The following is a 14,385-nucleotide window of genomic DNA, read 5'->3' on the forward strand; positions in this document are numbered from 1 at the left end:
CTAACAACGGCACGAACTGCCCGAACCAGAAAAAGGACACCCTCTGAATAGACACACACACACACACATACACACACATGCGATGTAGCTTCAAATCTTCAAATTAATGATTATAACTTTATCGTTAAATCAAGTATGTTTATCTGGGATCACGCCAGAAGTTAATTTGGTAACGGAACTATGTTCACCCCTTCCAACTCCGGCGCCTCTCTGCCCACCGCTGCGTACGTGTGTGTGTGTGTGTTTGGCTGTGAAGGGCCGCTCCCATCTCCCTGCACCCGTTCCGATCCCTTGTACCGTACGGGGTGCGGTTTGAGTAGTTTGTGTTTCCACAATCGGCCGCAAAAACATTTCATATCCTTGCCAGCAACAACAACAACAACAACAACATGACGATGAGCGTGCGAGAACGAGATAAAACATGCCCTTTCACCGAGCGGCCGTCGTGTCCTTGTTGCCGGCCCCTTATTTTTCCCTTTTCTAGATGTATGGATTGAAATTAGAGACATAATTTTTTTTCTATCCCTCCTCCCCCCCCCCCCCTCCTTTCATCAACCAACCAACTACCAGGCTATCGGCGTGTGTAAGATTTCGCTTTCCACCTCGCGAAGGGCGCGTCCCCCTTCCTGCTCATCACCCCGCCCGTGTCCTTGCGCTGAAATGAATGCGCACACCGGAATGGTAAGAAAACGCGGACGATGATTTATTGAACGGGGGAAAGATGGAAATGGGCACGGGAGCGGATCAAAGCTCTCTCTCTCTCTCACTCTCTCGTTCCCTGCGTCCTTTTTTTCGCGTTCCCTTACGCCACCAGCTGGCGCTATGGCACGTATGGCAATCGGATAAAGGACTTCGCGGGAATCAACCCATCCACCCCCGGCTTCTAGGACGGCGAAGAAGCGCCACAAAAGCGAAAATGCGCAGGCAAAACATAAAAAGGTAATAATAATAAAAGATGAGAGGGAGAGAGAGAGAGAAAACGCACGTAAAGAGCAGTCCCGCAGTGCAGCGTGATGCGTTTGATGAATTAAACAGCAATAACAACAGCGACTCGACGAAAATAACAAAAAAAAAAGGGATATCACCATCCGAAGGGTGAGCAGCAGCATTCGCCATCTCGCTCACGCACCGGATGATCGTTTTATCCCCGGGGCGCACAGTTTTGAGCTCGTTATTCATCGCAGGCCGCTTATCGGGGCGATATAATCAAAATATTATTCAAATTAGTGGCCCATCAGCCCATCACCGAGTGGATGCCGTTTGATAGTCCCGACCGTGAAGGTGACCATCGACCGAAGAAGGGCCTAGGGCTCATCCAGCTGGACGTTTTAGGCTCGTTTGCAGATCGTTACCGTGGCGTTTCATCGCAGGACATTCTTTCCACGATCGTTTCCGCGCTATGGCGCTCTGGAATTCGCATCACTCGCGTCTGAAGTTCTTTAATTTCGGTAGCGTTTATTTACATACACATGGGGTGGGTGGAAGAATGTCTTGAAGGCGAGAAAAGGGCTTCTGGAGGTTGCCTGTTGCGTGACATGAAGGTGAAGAGGCGATACACGAAGAAAAGAAACGATTATTTTGCTTTTCACATCACTGTTTACTAGCTGCTGAAGTAAACACTTAAATGACGTTTAGTAGTCGTTTGATGACATTCCTGTCAATAGCTGAATAACGTGTAGATAGTTTCCATAACTGAGAAACGTATTAGATGAAACGTATAGATGAACAATCCCTAAAAAGAAAGAGTTGTAGCTTATCGAAAACATTCTGACTTATTCCATTATAATCAATAATATTTCCTTGCGCATTTTGATTCGAAATACCTTCCAGATATGCTTTTGCTATATATCTACTACCAAGATATTACGAGATGACAGCAAATGGCTTGATAAAACAAGCTCAGTTTTTCAAAGACTCCATACTAACTCACTATTATATATCTGCAGCTTTAAGTCCTATGCTAAATTCCACAACATGAAGAAGTGTATCCTCGAAAAGCTCTACCACACCTTTGCGACATTCTTAGAATTGTCAGACACCGCATAGCGCTCTAGCATGCTCCGTCGCTGCTCGTTCCCGGTATTCCCAACACGACCGATAAAACCATTCCCCGCAGCCTCACCAAGCTTCTCCACTTCAGGGGCTGAACATCCGAATCCGGTGCCAAATTTCAATCGAACCGTGACTGCCTCGAGGCAAATTCTCAAACCCCGTAGTTCCCAGACGCTTCCAGACCCAATCGAGACCTGGCAAAGACCCCGGTATCATGGCGCGGGAAGTCGCAAATAATAACGCCAGAACCACCGCCGAAGGGTTGCGATCTCGGTTCACCCTAGTGGTGGTGGAAGTGGAGGTACAAATAAACACAAACATACACCCGGTTTGGTATTGTCGAGTGTAATTACATTACAGGCGGTCTCCTCCAGCGGACCTCCAGGAGGTCCTTTGCCGAGGTGTGAGCCCGTCCTGCCACAGGGCCGTCCTTTTACATCTCCGCAACCCGACACCAGCCCCGTGGCACCCCCAGTCGCACTTCCTGCCGACCGACACCGATGCCTCCGCCAGGGGTCCTGAGCTCGCGTCCTGACAGGACCCTTCCAGCGAGGTGTCGGCAAATTACAGCAATCTGCTCGCGCGCACAATAATCCGCGTAATGTGAGGCGCCGCTCAGGGCCCCGGGGGCGAACCGCCCTCTCCCAGCCTCTCCATCTCTCTCGTCTCGTCACACCTTCACTCAACTTCCGCCATTGCTCTGTGAACGGCAAGCGAAAAAAAAAAGGAAATCAACATGGCGGCCGGAGCAGGACCACTCTCGGGGAGGCTCCCGAGGCGACATTTGACCTTCGCAGCCCTCGGGCCTTCTTTGTCGATGAAAGGGGTGGTCGGAGGGATGAGGAGGGAAAAGGGGGCTCTAATCGGCTTTCCGGTTTGCATCACGCGCGCGCGAGTGTGTGTGTGTGTGCGTGCGGGAGCGTTTAAAGCTCATCGGATACGGCTAATGTAGCTGATTGTAGTCAATCGGTGGATAATTGCGGCGCATCCGAATCGATACTTCGATCCAGTTTGCTTCGTGGGTTGTTTTTTTATGTGCTGAAACTGTGCTGCAATTCCACAGCAGTGCTTTTCATGCCATAATTTTATTTTATTTTGGAAGTAGCCGAATTGATAAGCTATTCGCTTCCCGGCTGCGGCGTGTATTTTACATCAAAGCAATTTGTCATTTTTGTTCGTCTAATCGTGCACTTGAAGGGTATCCGGTTTTGTTGGACTAAAGTTGAAATTCATACGCTCTTAAAACGCGATTTGGCTGTACTTTTGTGTACTTTTATGTGATCCTTCAGGCTAAAAAGGGGAGTTTGATTGAGCGAATTTCGCACTCATTTGAAATGGGCAATATTCGAGAAATTCGACGCAGTATTTAAACAACACACCCGTTCACAATCTGTTTCTGGTTTCAAATGACCAAAGGATTAAATATGGTGTTTAAAGGTTTGCTCACGGTCTCCCTTCCCCTGAGTCAAACGAATCCGAATGTTGGGCTACATTTCCCCTAACCATACCAACAATCCACCCTAGACGTCTCCTAGTCACAGTTTCTAAGAGTGCGCATGTCTCGTTCAAGCTCTAATGGGAAAACTGTGCTGGAAAATGGATAGAGCTTCACGGAAGCTGATACAGCTTTTCCGTAGTACAGCTTTGAAGCGATTTCGTTCGCTTACGACAGCAATCATACTCAACTGCCCGTTTGAATGGACATTGCTCGACTAACACGTTGCAGCAGAGCGTTGCTTTCTTCTGGAGAATCATTCTCCCACTATATGGCGCTGGCAGTGTGTATAACAGTTCGTATAACAGCACAAATCGAGTATCGCACTGCTGTGTCGAGCAGCGAAAGCGAAGAAAGCTTTCGCCGGCACACTAGCGCCAAGATTTCGCCAAACTGTGTGAAGCTTCCCAAGATAAAATAAACCGTTCAGCATCAGCAGTGTTAAGCGAGACGGATCTTCGGATTAGCATAATTGAGGCAGTATGCAAATGCGGAAATCGATAGCGCAACCTTTGCGTGCGATAGAGAGAGAGAGATAGGGTGGATTTTATTATAAACAAACGGTCGTTTTCCGCTCGCCATGAATGAATGAATGAACAGGCATACGCACGCATTCACACACTTGTCCACGGGCCGTCGATGAAGTGTCCTAATGACTTCGCCAAACAAGTGCTCCACAGAAGCGCGTCGTCTCACAAACATAGCCCAGGGTAGTTGGGACTTCTGCTATTCGGGCAACCACCTGCCGTTGGCCCTTTCGTGTAGGTTTGCTCCCCGAGAACGTTGGAGTACGCGTAGTTGCACACCAGGTAGTCATTCGTCCAGACGTACCCATACTTCCAGGTCCGCCAGGTCGTCATCCCACACGCCATCCGAACCGCGCGATCATTGATGATCTGCGTAAAGTGCGCAAAATCTGGCCCAACGTAGTCCGTGGGATACGCATCGACAAAGCTGCCCGCAAGCGGATACTCATTGTACCAGTGATCGATGATGAACCTGTACACCTGCTCCTGTGTCACGTTCAGCCCAAAGTGCCGGATGATGGCGATGTTCTGACCAGCCCGCGGGTAAGCGACAGTGTTCCGGCACCGATCGTGCCCATACACACAGGAACGTGCGTTCGCCTCCGCCAGGTACTGCAGCTCATCGTCCCAGTACAGCTGGGGCATCCTGTAGGCTGTGGCGTACCCTGGCAGAGCTCCAATAGCTAGCCGTTGACGCTGACGGTTGTGCTGCTCGAGGATCTGCGATTTCCGTGCGGTCGTCATCTCGATCACCTGCGGTTGTAGACCCAGACAGGAACCGCCGAAAGGTAGCTGCGCGTAACACCCGATGTGCGCGTCACCAGACGGGCAGAACCGTGGATTGCAGTAGTAGTCAGCGGCGAGACCGCGTGGCACCAGGTACACCGCGAACAGCACCCAGACGGGCACCAGCTGGAGCGGTGTCATCTCGCACGTGACAGATAGGTGGGAGGATGGAGGCGAACTAGGTCGCAACTGGGTTGCGTCGGGCTGCACGTACCGGCATCAACTGAGCTGAGACGTCGCACCAACGCACGCTTGGAGCCTTTTCGAAACCGGATCCCACAGTCAGCGGGACTCCGCCTGGGAACCGGTTCTTGGTGAGCGCGCGCGCGCGCGCCCCGTTCCACCTGGGTGACGAATTAACCGCTTGGTTTTTGGGTTGGGTGGTCGGGCCTGTTCGCGTCCCGGACACCACCCGCTCAAGGTCAGCTCGGATCGTCTGCTGGGCTGCTGGATCTTCTGGTACAGGACGATGACACCTCAAGACAGGTGTCATTTGGAGGTTTTGGTTTGGCTATTCTCCGTTAGGTGGCGCGTTAACCGATGCAGCTGGCATTCGCATAGAAAGGTCCACCCATCACCCATCACCCCCACACATCTCCCACAAATCACTGCCACCGTCGATCGAGAAGTTCAACATTGACATTTCTAATAGTTCATTCTCGCTCGTTGCCTTTGTTGCTTCTTTTTTGAGCAAAACGCTGCCGGGTGGTCTCCTTCTCTGTCACCCGTCTGCACGCGTAAGGATGAATCTGAACACCTGGACCTGGATCGGCAGGTTTCGCGTAGGACGATGAACTGTCTTCTCAAACAGGGCGTGTGAGGGCAACAAAAACCCCCACTCTCCCCACCAAACACCAAGCATCTCGCGCCATCCATACATCCGGCCTCGCGAGATCAACGGCCGGCATAATGCGAGCCCTTCGGAGGTTTCGGCCGAAAATTAGCATCAAAAGCCGGCCTAGCGACAGAGATCGCGTTTTTGTGCGGACGGCCGAACGATAAATGCTTCGCAAACAGGCCCCGGTGAGGAGAGATGTTTGCCCTACGAATTGCGTTGTGTTCGGGTTTTTCTTTGGGGGAGAATTGCCACGTCGAAGGCAATAAAAAAAACTCCGTCCCGAAAAAAAAATCCCCTAGTGCGAAGAATCACACTCACGGGTGGACAGTAAAAGTTCAAATAGGAGCAGGTTTTGGGTTCGGTTTTGAACGGGCATAAAAGGCGCTTTTGTGGCGTGACAATGAGAACCTAGAACTGCTGGAGTTCGATGGCGTGATCGCGAAGTGGATAACGATTATAAATTAAATCATAATGCAACGTCACACAGCACATAACGCTGAGAATAAAGACGCTGCAGAGGACGCTTGCGCTTGATCTCAGGAGGTAGTTCCCGAACAACTGCACACCAAGCAGAGTGGAAGCAATAAAACACCAGCCAAGTGGCACCAAAAATAGGCCCTCTTTCTCCGTCCTCATTCGCGCGCCATTTTTTGCTTTCTTCCTCCTCACAATCGTCGTCTTTTCGCACACTTAATGTGCCACCGGCAGAGGCGTAGAAAAGTGTTTATATTTTATGCCCCATCAGCACCGCAATCGATTAATTACCCCCTCGTAAGCGCTCTAGCCTGACAGTATACACCGAGAGACGTTGCCGAGGCGTTCGTGGATGCGTACTGCTGCTGCTCAGTTGGTCCTCGACGATTAGCCCGAACCAGGGTACGGTCCTTTTGGGGTCCTGGGAAATGCAGCGCGAAAACGGGGTAACCGCGAATGATTGATGAGAGGGAACATTTTTGCTCATTAGGACGGAATAAATGGGCTGACAGTGGTAGTTTGTCATTTTCGGGATCACCCAGCGATCGCAATTTCTGTGGCTGGTGTCAGAGAGGTCCGCGTTTTGGTAGAACCTCTGGTCTTCAGCATCATGTATGATCTCGGAGAATACACCAATTGCGTGCTGGGAGCTTGAAACCTACTCCTACACCTCTACGGAAAGGTGTCCAGGATCTTGCCAAATCTACAAAGGTCCAACGTCAACTCGTGAGTTGTCGAGGATCTATTCAGAATCTAAGGCACATGAGCAAAAGAGCCCGGTGTCGAGCTGCTCTGGAGACACTCCCCGACATCCAGGCGCATTCCCGCACTAATACCGATAGGCCAGACGCAACAAAACGGTTCGCCGGGTGCTGTCAGAATCTTTGATAGATGGAGATGTACGAGCGCGCGCGCGAGAACCCTCGGCGAACCCTCGCATGATGAGGTGACACATCCGAGAGCTAATTTTAATTAAGCGAAAACAAATTACGCATTTCTCCGCCACCGAGCCCTCTCGCCCTCGAAAAGGCGGCACAGTGGGCGGGTGTGCTGGTCAAAATGGGTGGGACACATTACCCAAGGCCCTTTCTACCCAAGGATTCAGGTTCCGAAAGTCTCAGAAGTGCTCAGTACGCCCGTTGAACCTGTCAGCTCGACCTGTCAGAGGCGTACAGTCAAATTGGCTACTGTAGAACTTCCATAGTGCGTCGGCGGCGGCGGCTTCGGCGAGGCCACATACACTTGATGTCACGCCGCACTCTGCCACACCCACCCCTTCCTAACCTTTGCCTCTTTCGCAGCATGCAGGATGTAATTTCCGAAACATGTGTTGGCGGGGCCCGGATTTCTTTCCAGCCCCTGCGAAGGGACCCATTTTCGGCGGTCCTTTTGCACCCGTCATCCAATCATCCGTCCATCTTCCTCTCTCACTCTCTCTCTCTCTCTTTCTTTATCTCTCTTTCTTTTGGTTTAATTTCTAGCCTCACCCAAACCTCCTTCCACGCTACTCGCTGATGACTGCGAGAGTGTCTTGATTTATGTGATTTATTGCGACTGATGTAAATAGCTGATTATCCCTTCGGAGTTTGCCCAGCCTCTCTTTCTCTCTCTTTCTCTCTCTCTCTCTCAGCGCATTATTAACGGGCAACGATCCGGCGCGAAGTCGGGCAAGATGAAACGTGGCCTCCGACCGAAAAAGTGACTCGCAGAAGAAGCACCGGCAAACGACAAAAAAAAAATACCAACAGCTACGTGAAATAAAACCAAGCGAAGTGAAATATTTATAAACTCGCAGCGTCTCCGCGGCGGAAGACGGATTGGCTCCGAGGGCTGAGAAAAGCAACTATTTACTTTTACGCTTAATCGATCGCACGGTTTGATCGTAAATTATGGCCGTAAACCGTTGGAGCGGTGAGGTGGGAAGAAGGTGGCGGGAGTGGGGGGAGGGGGTGGTGGTGGATGATGGAGAGTGGCTGGAGGGGTGATTGGAAGCGGAAGTCGTGTGGGTTTGGATTTCCCATTTACGTGAAGCGCGCGACCGAAATTGGCTAGCTAATGGAATATTTTCCCCTGAGCTCTGGGGTTTCTTGGGTTGCGCTGAAGAAGCAAAAGTCTGGAACGTGTGCAGAAGTAGAATGGTGGTTCTAAGCGGTTCGACGTGCTGTGCGCGAATTCATTGCACTCCACTTGGTGAGCTCGTTTGAAATGTCACCTCAAGAGATGAGTGAAGCGTCTTTTTTTGCCTTTTTTGACGTTGCTGACGTTGGGACAAAAACTAAATAAAACAAGCACCCCCAACGGGTCGATGGGTTGAGGGTCAGGAGCCTCGGAGAACCAAGGATATGTGCTGTGTGTGTGTGAGAGAGAGAGAAAGAGAAAGAAAAGCGAAAAATAAAACGTCCTGCCAGGACGCGTCCCGTGCCCAACCGCGGGATGCTCTCATGAAAATGTTACGCGAAAACTTTTACGCCGTGGTTTGTGGCAAACTCCCCCTTTTTACATTCTACCCGGTGGGTGCAGCAGGTTCCAGCAGCAGTTGGCACGTACAGTGATGTCCAAAAGCAAACTCACGGCAAGAAGGTGTTGCATTGTTTGACATCAGGAGCTGTCAAAATAGGCTGATTATTTCCACGTGATTCGCTCACAAACCCACGTTCTTCATTCGGTATTTAGTGAACTTCTCACCGATGGAGTGGTGATCAGATCAGATGTTAATGTTCTCTTATTGTAGATAAGTGAAAGAAAGGTGTACAAAACGAAAAGCAAACTCCCAACACCCTATGAAGGAAGAGCTATTCCTATAAAGGAAGAACATTAACTATAACATCTTCTCTTCCCTAAGTGCAGATAAGCCCACTCTCTAGCTCTTTTTCTCTCTCTTACTCTCTCTCTCTCTCTCTCCCCCTCTCTCTCGATCTATCAACTGTAGCTCCAGCTCTCAAACACCTCTCGATAAGCCTTCTCCATCAAGTGGTGCGGTATTTGCAGCCATCACTGTAGCCAACCAGCACACCAGTCGTTACCCGTTAGCACCATCATCACCTTCGCCGCCCTCGCTCGCCTCACCATGCACGGAAAGGGGCCCAAAAAGGATGGGCTAGCGTGGGGGAGCAAATCCTTGCGGTTCTGGCCGGTTGTGTTGTGTTGTCGGGTTGTTGCCACTGCCACACATTTTATCGACGTCGCTGTTGCGCTACCTTGCTTGCGGGGCCTTGATGGTCGGAGCATTGGCGCAACATCTGCTACCCAAGCCTAGCCTGGCAGCCGGGGAACCTGAAAGGAGACGGTATCGCATCGCTAATGCTCGGTTAGTTCGGTTTTCGGGGTCGGTTTCGGGCGGCTTCCACATGCGACGGCGAAGTGCATTATTAAATATTTATTTCGCAATCTACACGCGTGAGCGTGCTGAATTTTTGATGCCGAAGCGAAAATGCTCCCCACGTGTGTATACAGGCATGTGTGCGTGTGTGTGTGTGCTTTGGTGTACGTGTGGTTGGGTGTGGATTGCAATCAGCGCGCCGAAGAAGTGCCGCTCGCTAAGTCGCCGATGGGGTGGTTCAGGGATTCTACTTCGCCATTCCACCACACAGTGGGAGGGAGAGAGAAAAAAACCGCGCCTGGAAAAGGAAGCAAAAAAAAAAAGAAATACCCACCCACACACGGGCAAACAAGCAAACAGGCCGTGGCCGTGTGGAGGGAAAAATTAACAATAAAAACCAGGCATCAGCCATCAGGTCCTGGCCTGGTTCGGCAGCCTGAGGCGCTTGTTTGCCTTCCACCCCGGTCGGTGGAGGTTTTGTTTCCGATTCCGGCACTCGTTTATGTGCTTTTTTTTCTTTCCTCAGTTCGCTTTCTTTGCTCACATTTGGGGTGGGTTTTTTTTTCACCAACACCCCGCCCAAAAAGGCAGCTCTCCACTGGCCTGGCCAAGGCAACATTGGCCAGGCAATCGAACGCATCAACAAATCAAACCGGTAAGCAGCAAATAAAAACTCGAAGCCACGGGGTCCCGGGGATGCAAGGATCCGGAAAAAATCGCAGGCCCGCGTGCATAATTGATCACCCGACGCCCCCCGATTGGTCTCATCGGGGAATTTGTTGCTCTTTTTTTTTTTGCTTCGGCGAATGAAACAAGCTTACGGAACTGGCATGTGGGGAGGCAGTGCTGAACGGGCGCGGAAAAACGCGTGAATGAAATGTTGCCGAGGTTTTGTTTGTTTGAGTTTCTGGTGGCGGGTGATTGCAGCAGAACGGTAGGGGTGTATAAACAGGGCAATTGATCTTTATCGTATCGTTTAGATGTAATCGTCGCGAAGAGTGACCAACACGGTTTAACATTACTTCCCAATGGGGATTTATTCTGTAACGGAGCAATAGGTAAACGTGCGGATTTGAGCACACGTGGGAAGGGAGTTCGAATCCCGGTCTAGGGCGATTGTAACTTTTTTGTGTTGGAAAAATACAGGTATCATTTTCAAAAGTTTACGAATTACTTTACATATCCAATCTAATGTTTAGACACAATTAAAATCGATCTTTGATTAGTCATTTGGGTTAAATAATGTTACCAAAAAGGACATACCGCTTTCTCACGAAACTAGATCCTGAGCAGATGGTACGCACACGTTTTGAAGAAGCATAGAAAAAGAATGAGAAGGTTCATCTCACGTGAGGAAAAATCCCGTTGGCCGGGAAAAGAAAGCACTTCGGGAAAGCGAACAACGGCAAGAGGAAAAATCCCCATTTCGTTCCACCTTTCAACCCCGCGGGCGGTGGAAAATATTGAGGATGCTGTCAAAGAAAAGGGCCGTCACCTCGGGAAGCACCGAAAGTTATTACCCATGACTCGGGCAGCCCCGGAAGTGGGCCCCTGTTTTTGGGACCCGACCCAGCCCACCCACCAGGGCCGAGAAAAACCGATTGGAAGTAATAAACCGGCGGTAATAAACCCCGGCACCTACCGAGCCGTTCCGGTGACATCATTAAGCAAGTCATTTATTTATTGCCTGGTGTGCGAGCGTCGGTGTTAGCTCATTAGTTGGGCTCACACTTGATGCGGCTCGATCGGTGCATTTTCGGGGCATGAAAATGGAAAAAAAGGGCCACACAAAGGAACCACGCGCGATCGTGCGTTGTGTGAAGCAGCTCGTTTGCATACATCCAGGCGGAATTTCACTCCTCACAAGAAGGAACCGATTTCGGGCTGATGTTGAGCGTCTGGTGGATGAAGATTGTGCAGGAAAAGGACCACAATACTTCTTACAAATGCTTGGAAATACATTCAACGTATCAAATGCATTAAAATTCAAATTCCCTCGGCTCAAAGACAGCGAGGTTTGAGTTCATTTCCTCGGCGTGCGTACAATCGGAAGACATTAAAATTCTCCAGCACCCAATATGCGGCACCTCTTTGCACCCCCCCCCCCTCAACCGAGTGTTTTCCCATACTTTCCCCCACTCACCCCAGCGGGGAAAAAAACCGCGAGAAAAAGGCAATCAACGAGGACCGACGAAAGCGAGAAATCGTTAACGCTTGCTTAGCCGATTCTCCACACACACGCGAGCGCGCGTTCGCTCGCTCGGGGGAAAAATGAAAAGCAAACATGTGCGTGTGTGTTTGAAGGGAAAGCCGCGGAACCGTGACGCGCCGGAGCTCGTTTGCGCTTTATATGTCGCTGCCAGTGAAGCGTGAAAACATCATCTCGCAAGACGGCAAGACTGGTGCGGAGTGCCAGAAGTACGAATGGAGGCGTGAACCGACAAGCAGCGCACGGTGTCCCGGGGTTTTTGGGGGGGATGATAAAATTTAATTAGTATGTCCAATTTGTTTTTAATAAATGGTTCCTTTCAGCCCTGCGCGGGTTCCCTAATGAGATGCGGGTTTCTGTCGCTGCGACAAAGTTGGTAACAGGCGCGCGTTTGTCAGCGGGCCTTCGTGGATATTGGGTGTCGGATTGGGTGTCCTGAAAGAGTTGTCGATCTACGCTGGGCCTTTTTTTTGGCGGGCATCAAAGCTAGCGCGACTGATATTTGACGCTTCGGTTGGTTCGACCGTTTTCGCCTAAGCAAACCCGTTTCCCAGAGGGATTTTAAGCCGGATTTTCCGTAATCGGTCAGTGAGAGGCTAAATTGGACACCGGTTTCGGGAGGATTTTCTTCCGTTTACGAACACGCACGTATTTCCGAGTGTGTGTGTGTGCTTAGGACGTGTGCTTAAGGCGTGTGAAATGAGGTCCTTCGCAAACAAGTCACCGTGGGGCTATTATTTTACTGGCAAATAATTCCAGCACGCAGTTGGACTTCACGTGCGTTTATTTAGCAAGCTAGAATTAAGCGATATTTGGATTTTTTTAAACGACCCCTAACATCTCTTCGCGGATCTGTGCGAGCAGTTTAAGTTTCTCACCAAAAAGAGAAAAAAAAAAACAAATTATTAAACTGCCCTCCATCAAACCGGACCTTTTCCCGAGCGGCTGTGATTGCGCCCAAAACATTAATTTGTTTCCCCCATTTCAAGCGTCGTCCTTTTCTGCCACCGATCCTGCGGCTTCCCTGTAAGGAATGGCAAATAAAATGTAAAAAGAAAGCACATGCCAAAGTGGTGAAACCGAGCGCATAATAAATGGGGCGGGTGGAGCGCCGGCAGGACGCAAAAAGGACTTCTCGGGCGGGTGAAATTGAATCGGTTGGCATCGGGTCGGGTTGCAAGGCAGCCAGGGAGAAGGTCCTGACGCTGGTGTGGAAGCTGGTAGACCAGTGTCTGTGTCAAGTGTGCTGTCACCGCATCGCCACTCTTCCAGCCCGCAAGCACAGTGGGCTTTTTGCGAGGGTCTGGGCGGTAAAATTGCCAACGGAAAATGGCTTCCTTTAAGCTACCCCGACCGGTGTCTTTTCGTCCTTTTTTGAGCTAGAAAAGCAAGACAGTGAGACCACAAAAATGACGTTCAACAACTGACATATTTCCAGGCCTCCTTTTTTTGAAATAAATCTCGGGAAAAACCATCGTTACCATTATGCCAACCCAACGTCCCACTGTGCCCGCCAGGACACGGGCCGCATCGCTTTCATTGTGTCCCTTTTTGCACCCTGCTGGTCCTCGTGAAGCACCGTCACGTGCCCGCTCTAAGCCGCATGTCCTTGCACTCGAGCGACCGAGCCCGGAACGGGGGAGGTTTATCTGCGAAAAATATCATATTATGTTTTAATATCCTTATACGTTTATCTTAATTTGAATCTAGACTAAATTGCTTTGTGGAAAAGTAAGTAATGGCGACGATGAAACCCACGACGAGGATCCTGTTGATGCTGGGGGTTTGCGCAATGGAGAAAGCGAAAAGTGAGATAGAAAGAGGGTGCCGCGTGGTGGTGGTGGTGGGGGGTGGGTGATAATGCCGTCGAATTCCCTCCCCATCACCCATCGTTCTGCCGGTCGTCCAACCCGGCATCATTCACGGCCGATATAAAACTAAATGGCAGGATATATATACACACAGATATATATTTTGTACGCGTCGGGTGGGGCGAGCAGAAAAGTGTTCAGAAAAAAACACTCGTGGGAGAGAGAGAGGTAGTGGAATGGTGGAGAGCGGAGGGTGATACTCCATTTTAAACTGTCGGCTGGGGTTGGGGATCGAGACATGCCCGTGCGCAGGTCAGCCGGAGCGTGTGTTGCTCGCGAACATGAGAGCGCTGCATAAAACCTGCCCGTCAGGACTCGTGGCTCCCCTAGCCTCACCTTTCCTGAGCCCCCTTCTCGCTTAACCTGGAATGCGGGAGTTTTATATTTAACCGATAAACCAATTTTACAATCACTCATTCGCTAGCGATTGGCCAGGACGATGGAGGTCCTTTGATCGTCCATTTTTGCGAGGAAAATGGCACACGAGCTGCTGCAATCAGGACACGGCGTGGAGGATTTAGGATGCTATCGAGGGGGGGGGGGGCATGAAGGGAGTTCATAAATTGAACCATCTAAATAAGGACACCACTTCGTAACGGTTGGTTTGTAGTGCTTTAAGTATTGAACCCGTGCATGTATACACCAATCGATCGTGCAAACCCACGCGTTTTTTGTATCAAAAACCAAATGGAAAATCTTCAGACGGCTTTCGTTCCTGCGCGCACCCTCCGCACCTTTCCCATCGTCAAAAACCACCCCCAGAACGCGTGGGAGCCCTTTGGCGGGCCGCGGAGCGAACAAATTGCGCCCTTAA

General features: G+C 50.4%; 1 protein-coding gene across 1 annotated transcript; it reads right to left on the reverse strand.

Moving 5' to 3' along the window:
• Positions 1–4,239: 4,239 nt before the first annotated feature.
• Positions 4,240–5,001, reverse strand: LOC128728948 (antigen 5 like allergen Cul n 1-like). Its single transcript, XM_053822599.1, has one exon. The coding sequence runs from the start codon at positions 4,999–5,001 to the stop codon at positions 4,240–4,242; it is 762 nt and encodes a 253-aa protein (XP_053678574.1).
• Between the last annotated feature and the right edge of the window lie 9,384 nt (positions 5,002–14,385).

This window comes from Anopheles nili, chromosome X, assembly GCF_943737925.1.
Source record: "Anopheles nili chromosome X, idAnoNiliSN_F5_01, whole genome shotgun sequence".
NCBI classification, from domain to species: domain Eukaryota; kingdom Metazoa; phylum Arthropoda; class Insecta; order Diptera; family Culicidae; genus Anopheles; species Anopheles nili.

What these genes read in the sequence shown, in the direction of transcription:
- LOC128728948 (XM_053822599.1), bottom strand. Translation starts at nt 5,001, where the DNA reads ATGACACCGCTCCAGCTGGTGCCCGTCTGGGTGCTGTTCGCGGTGTAC.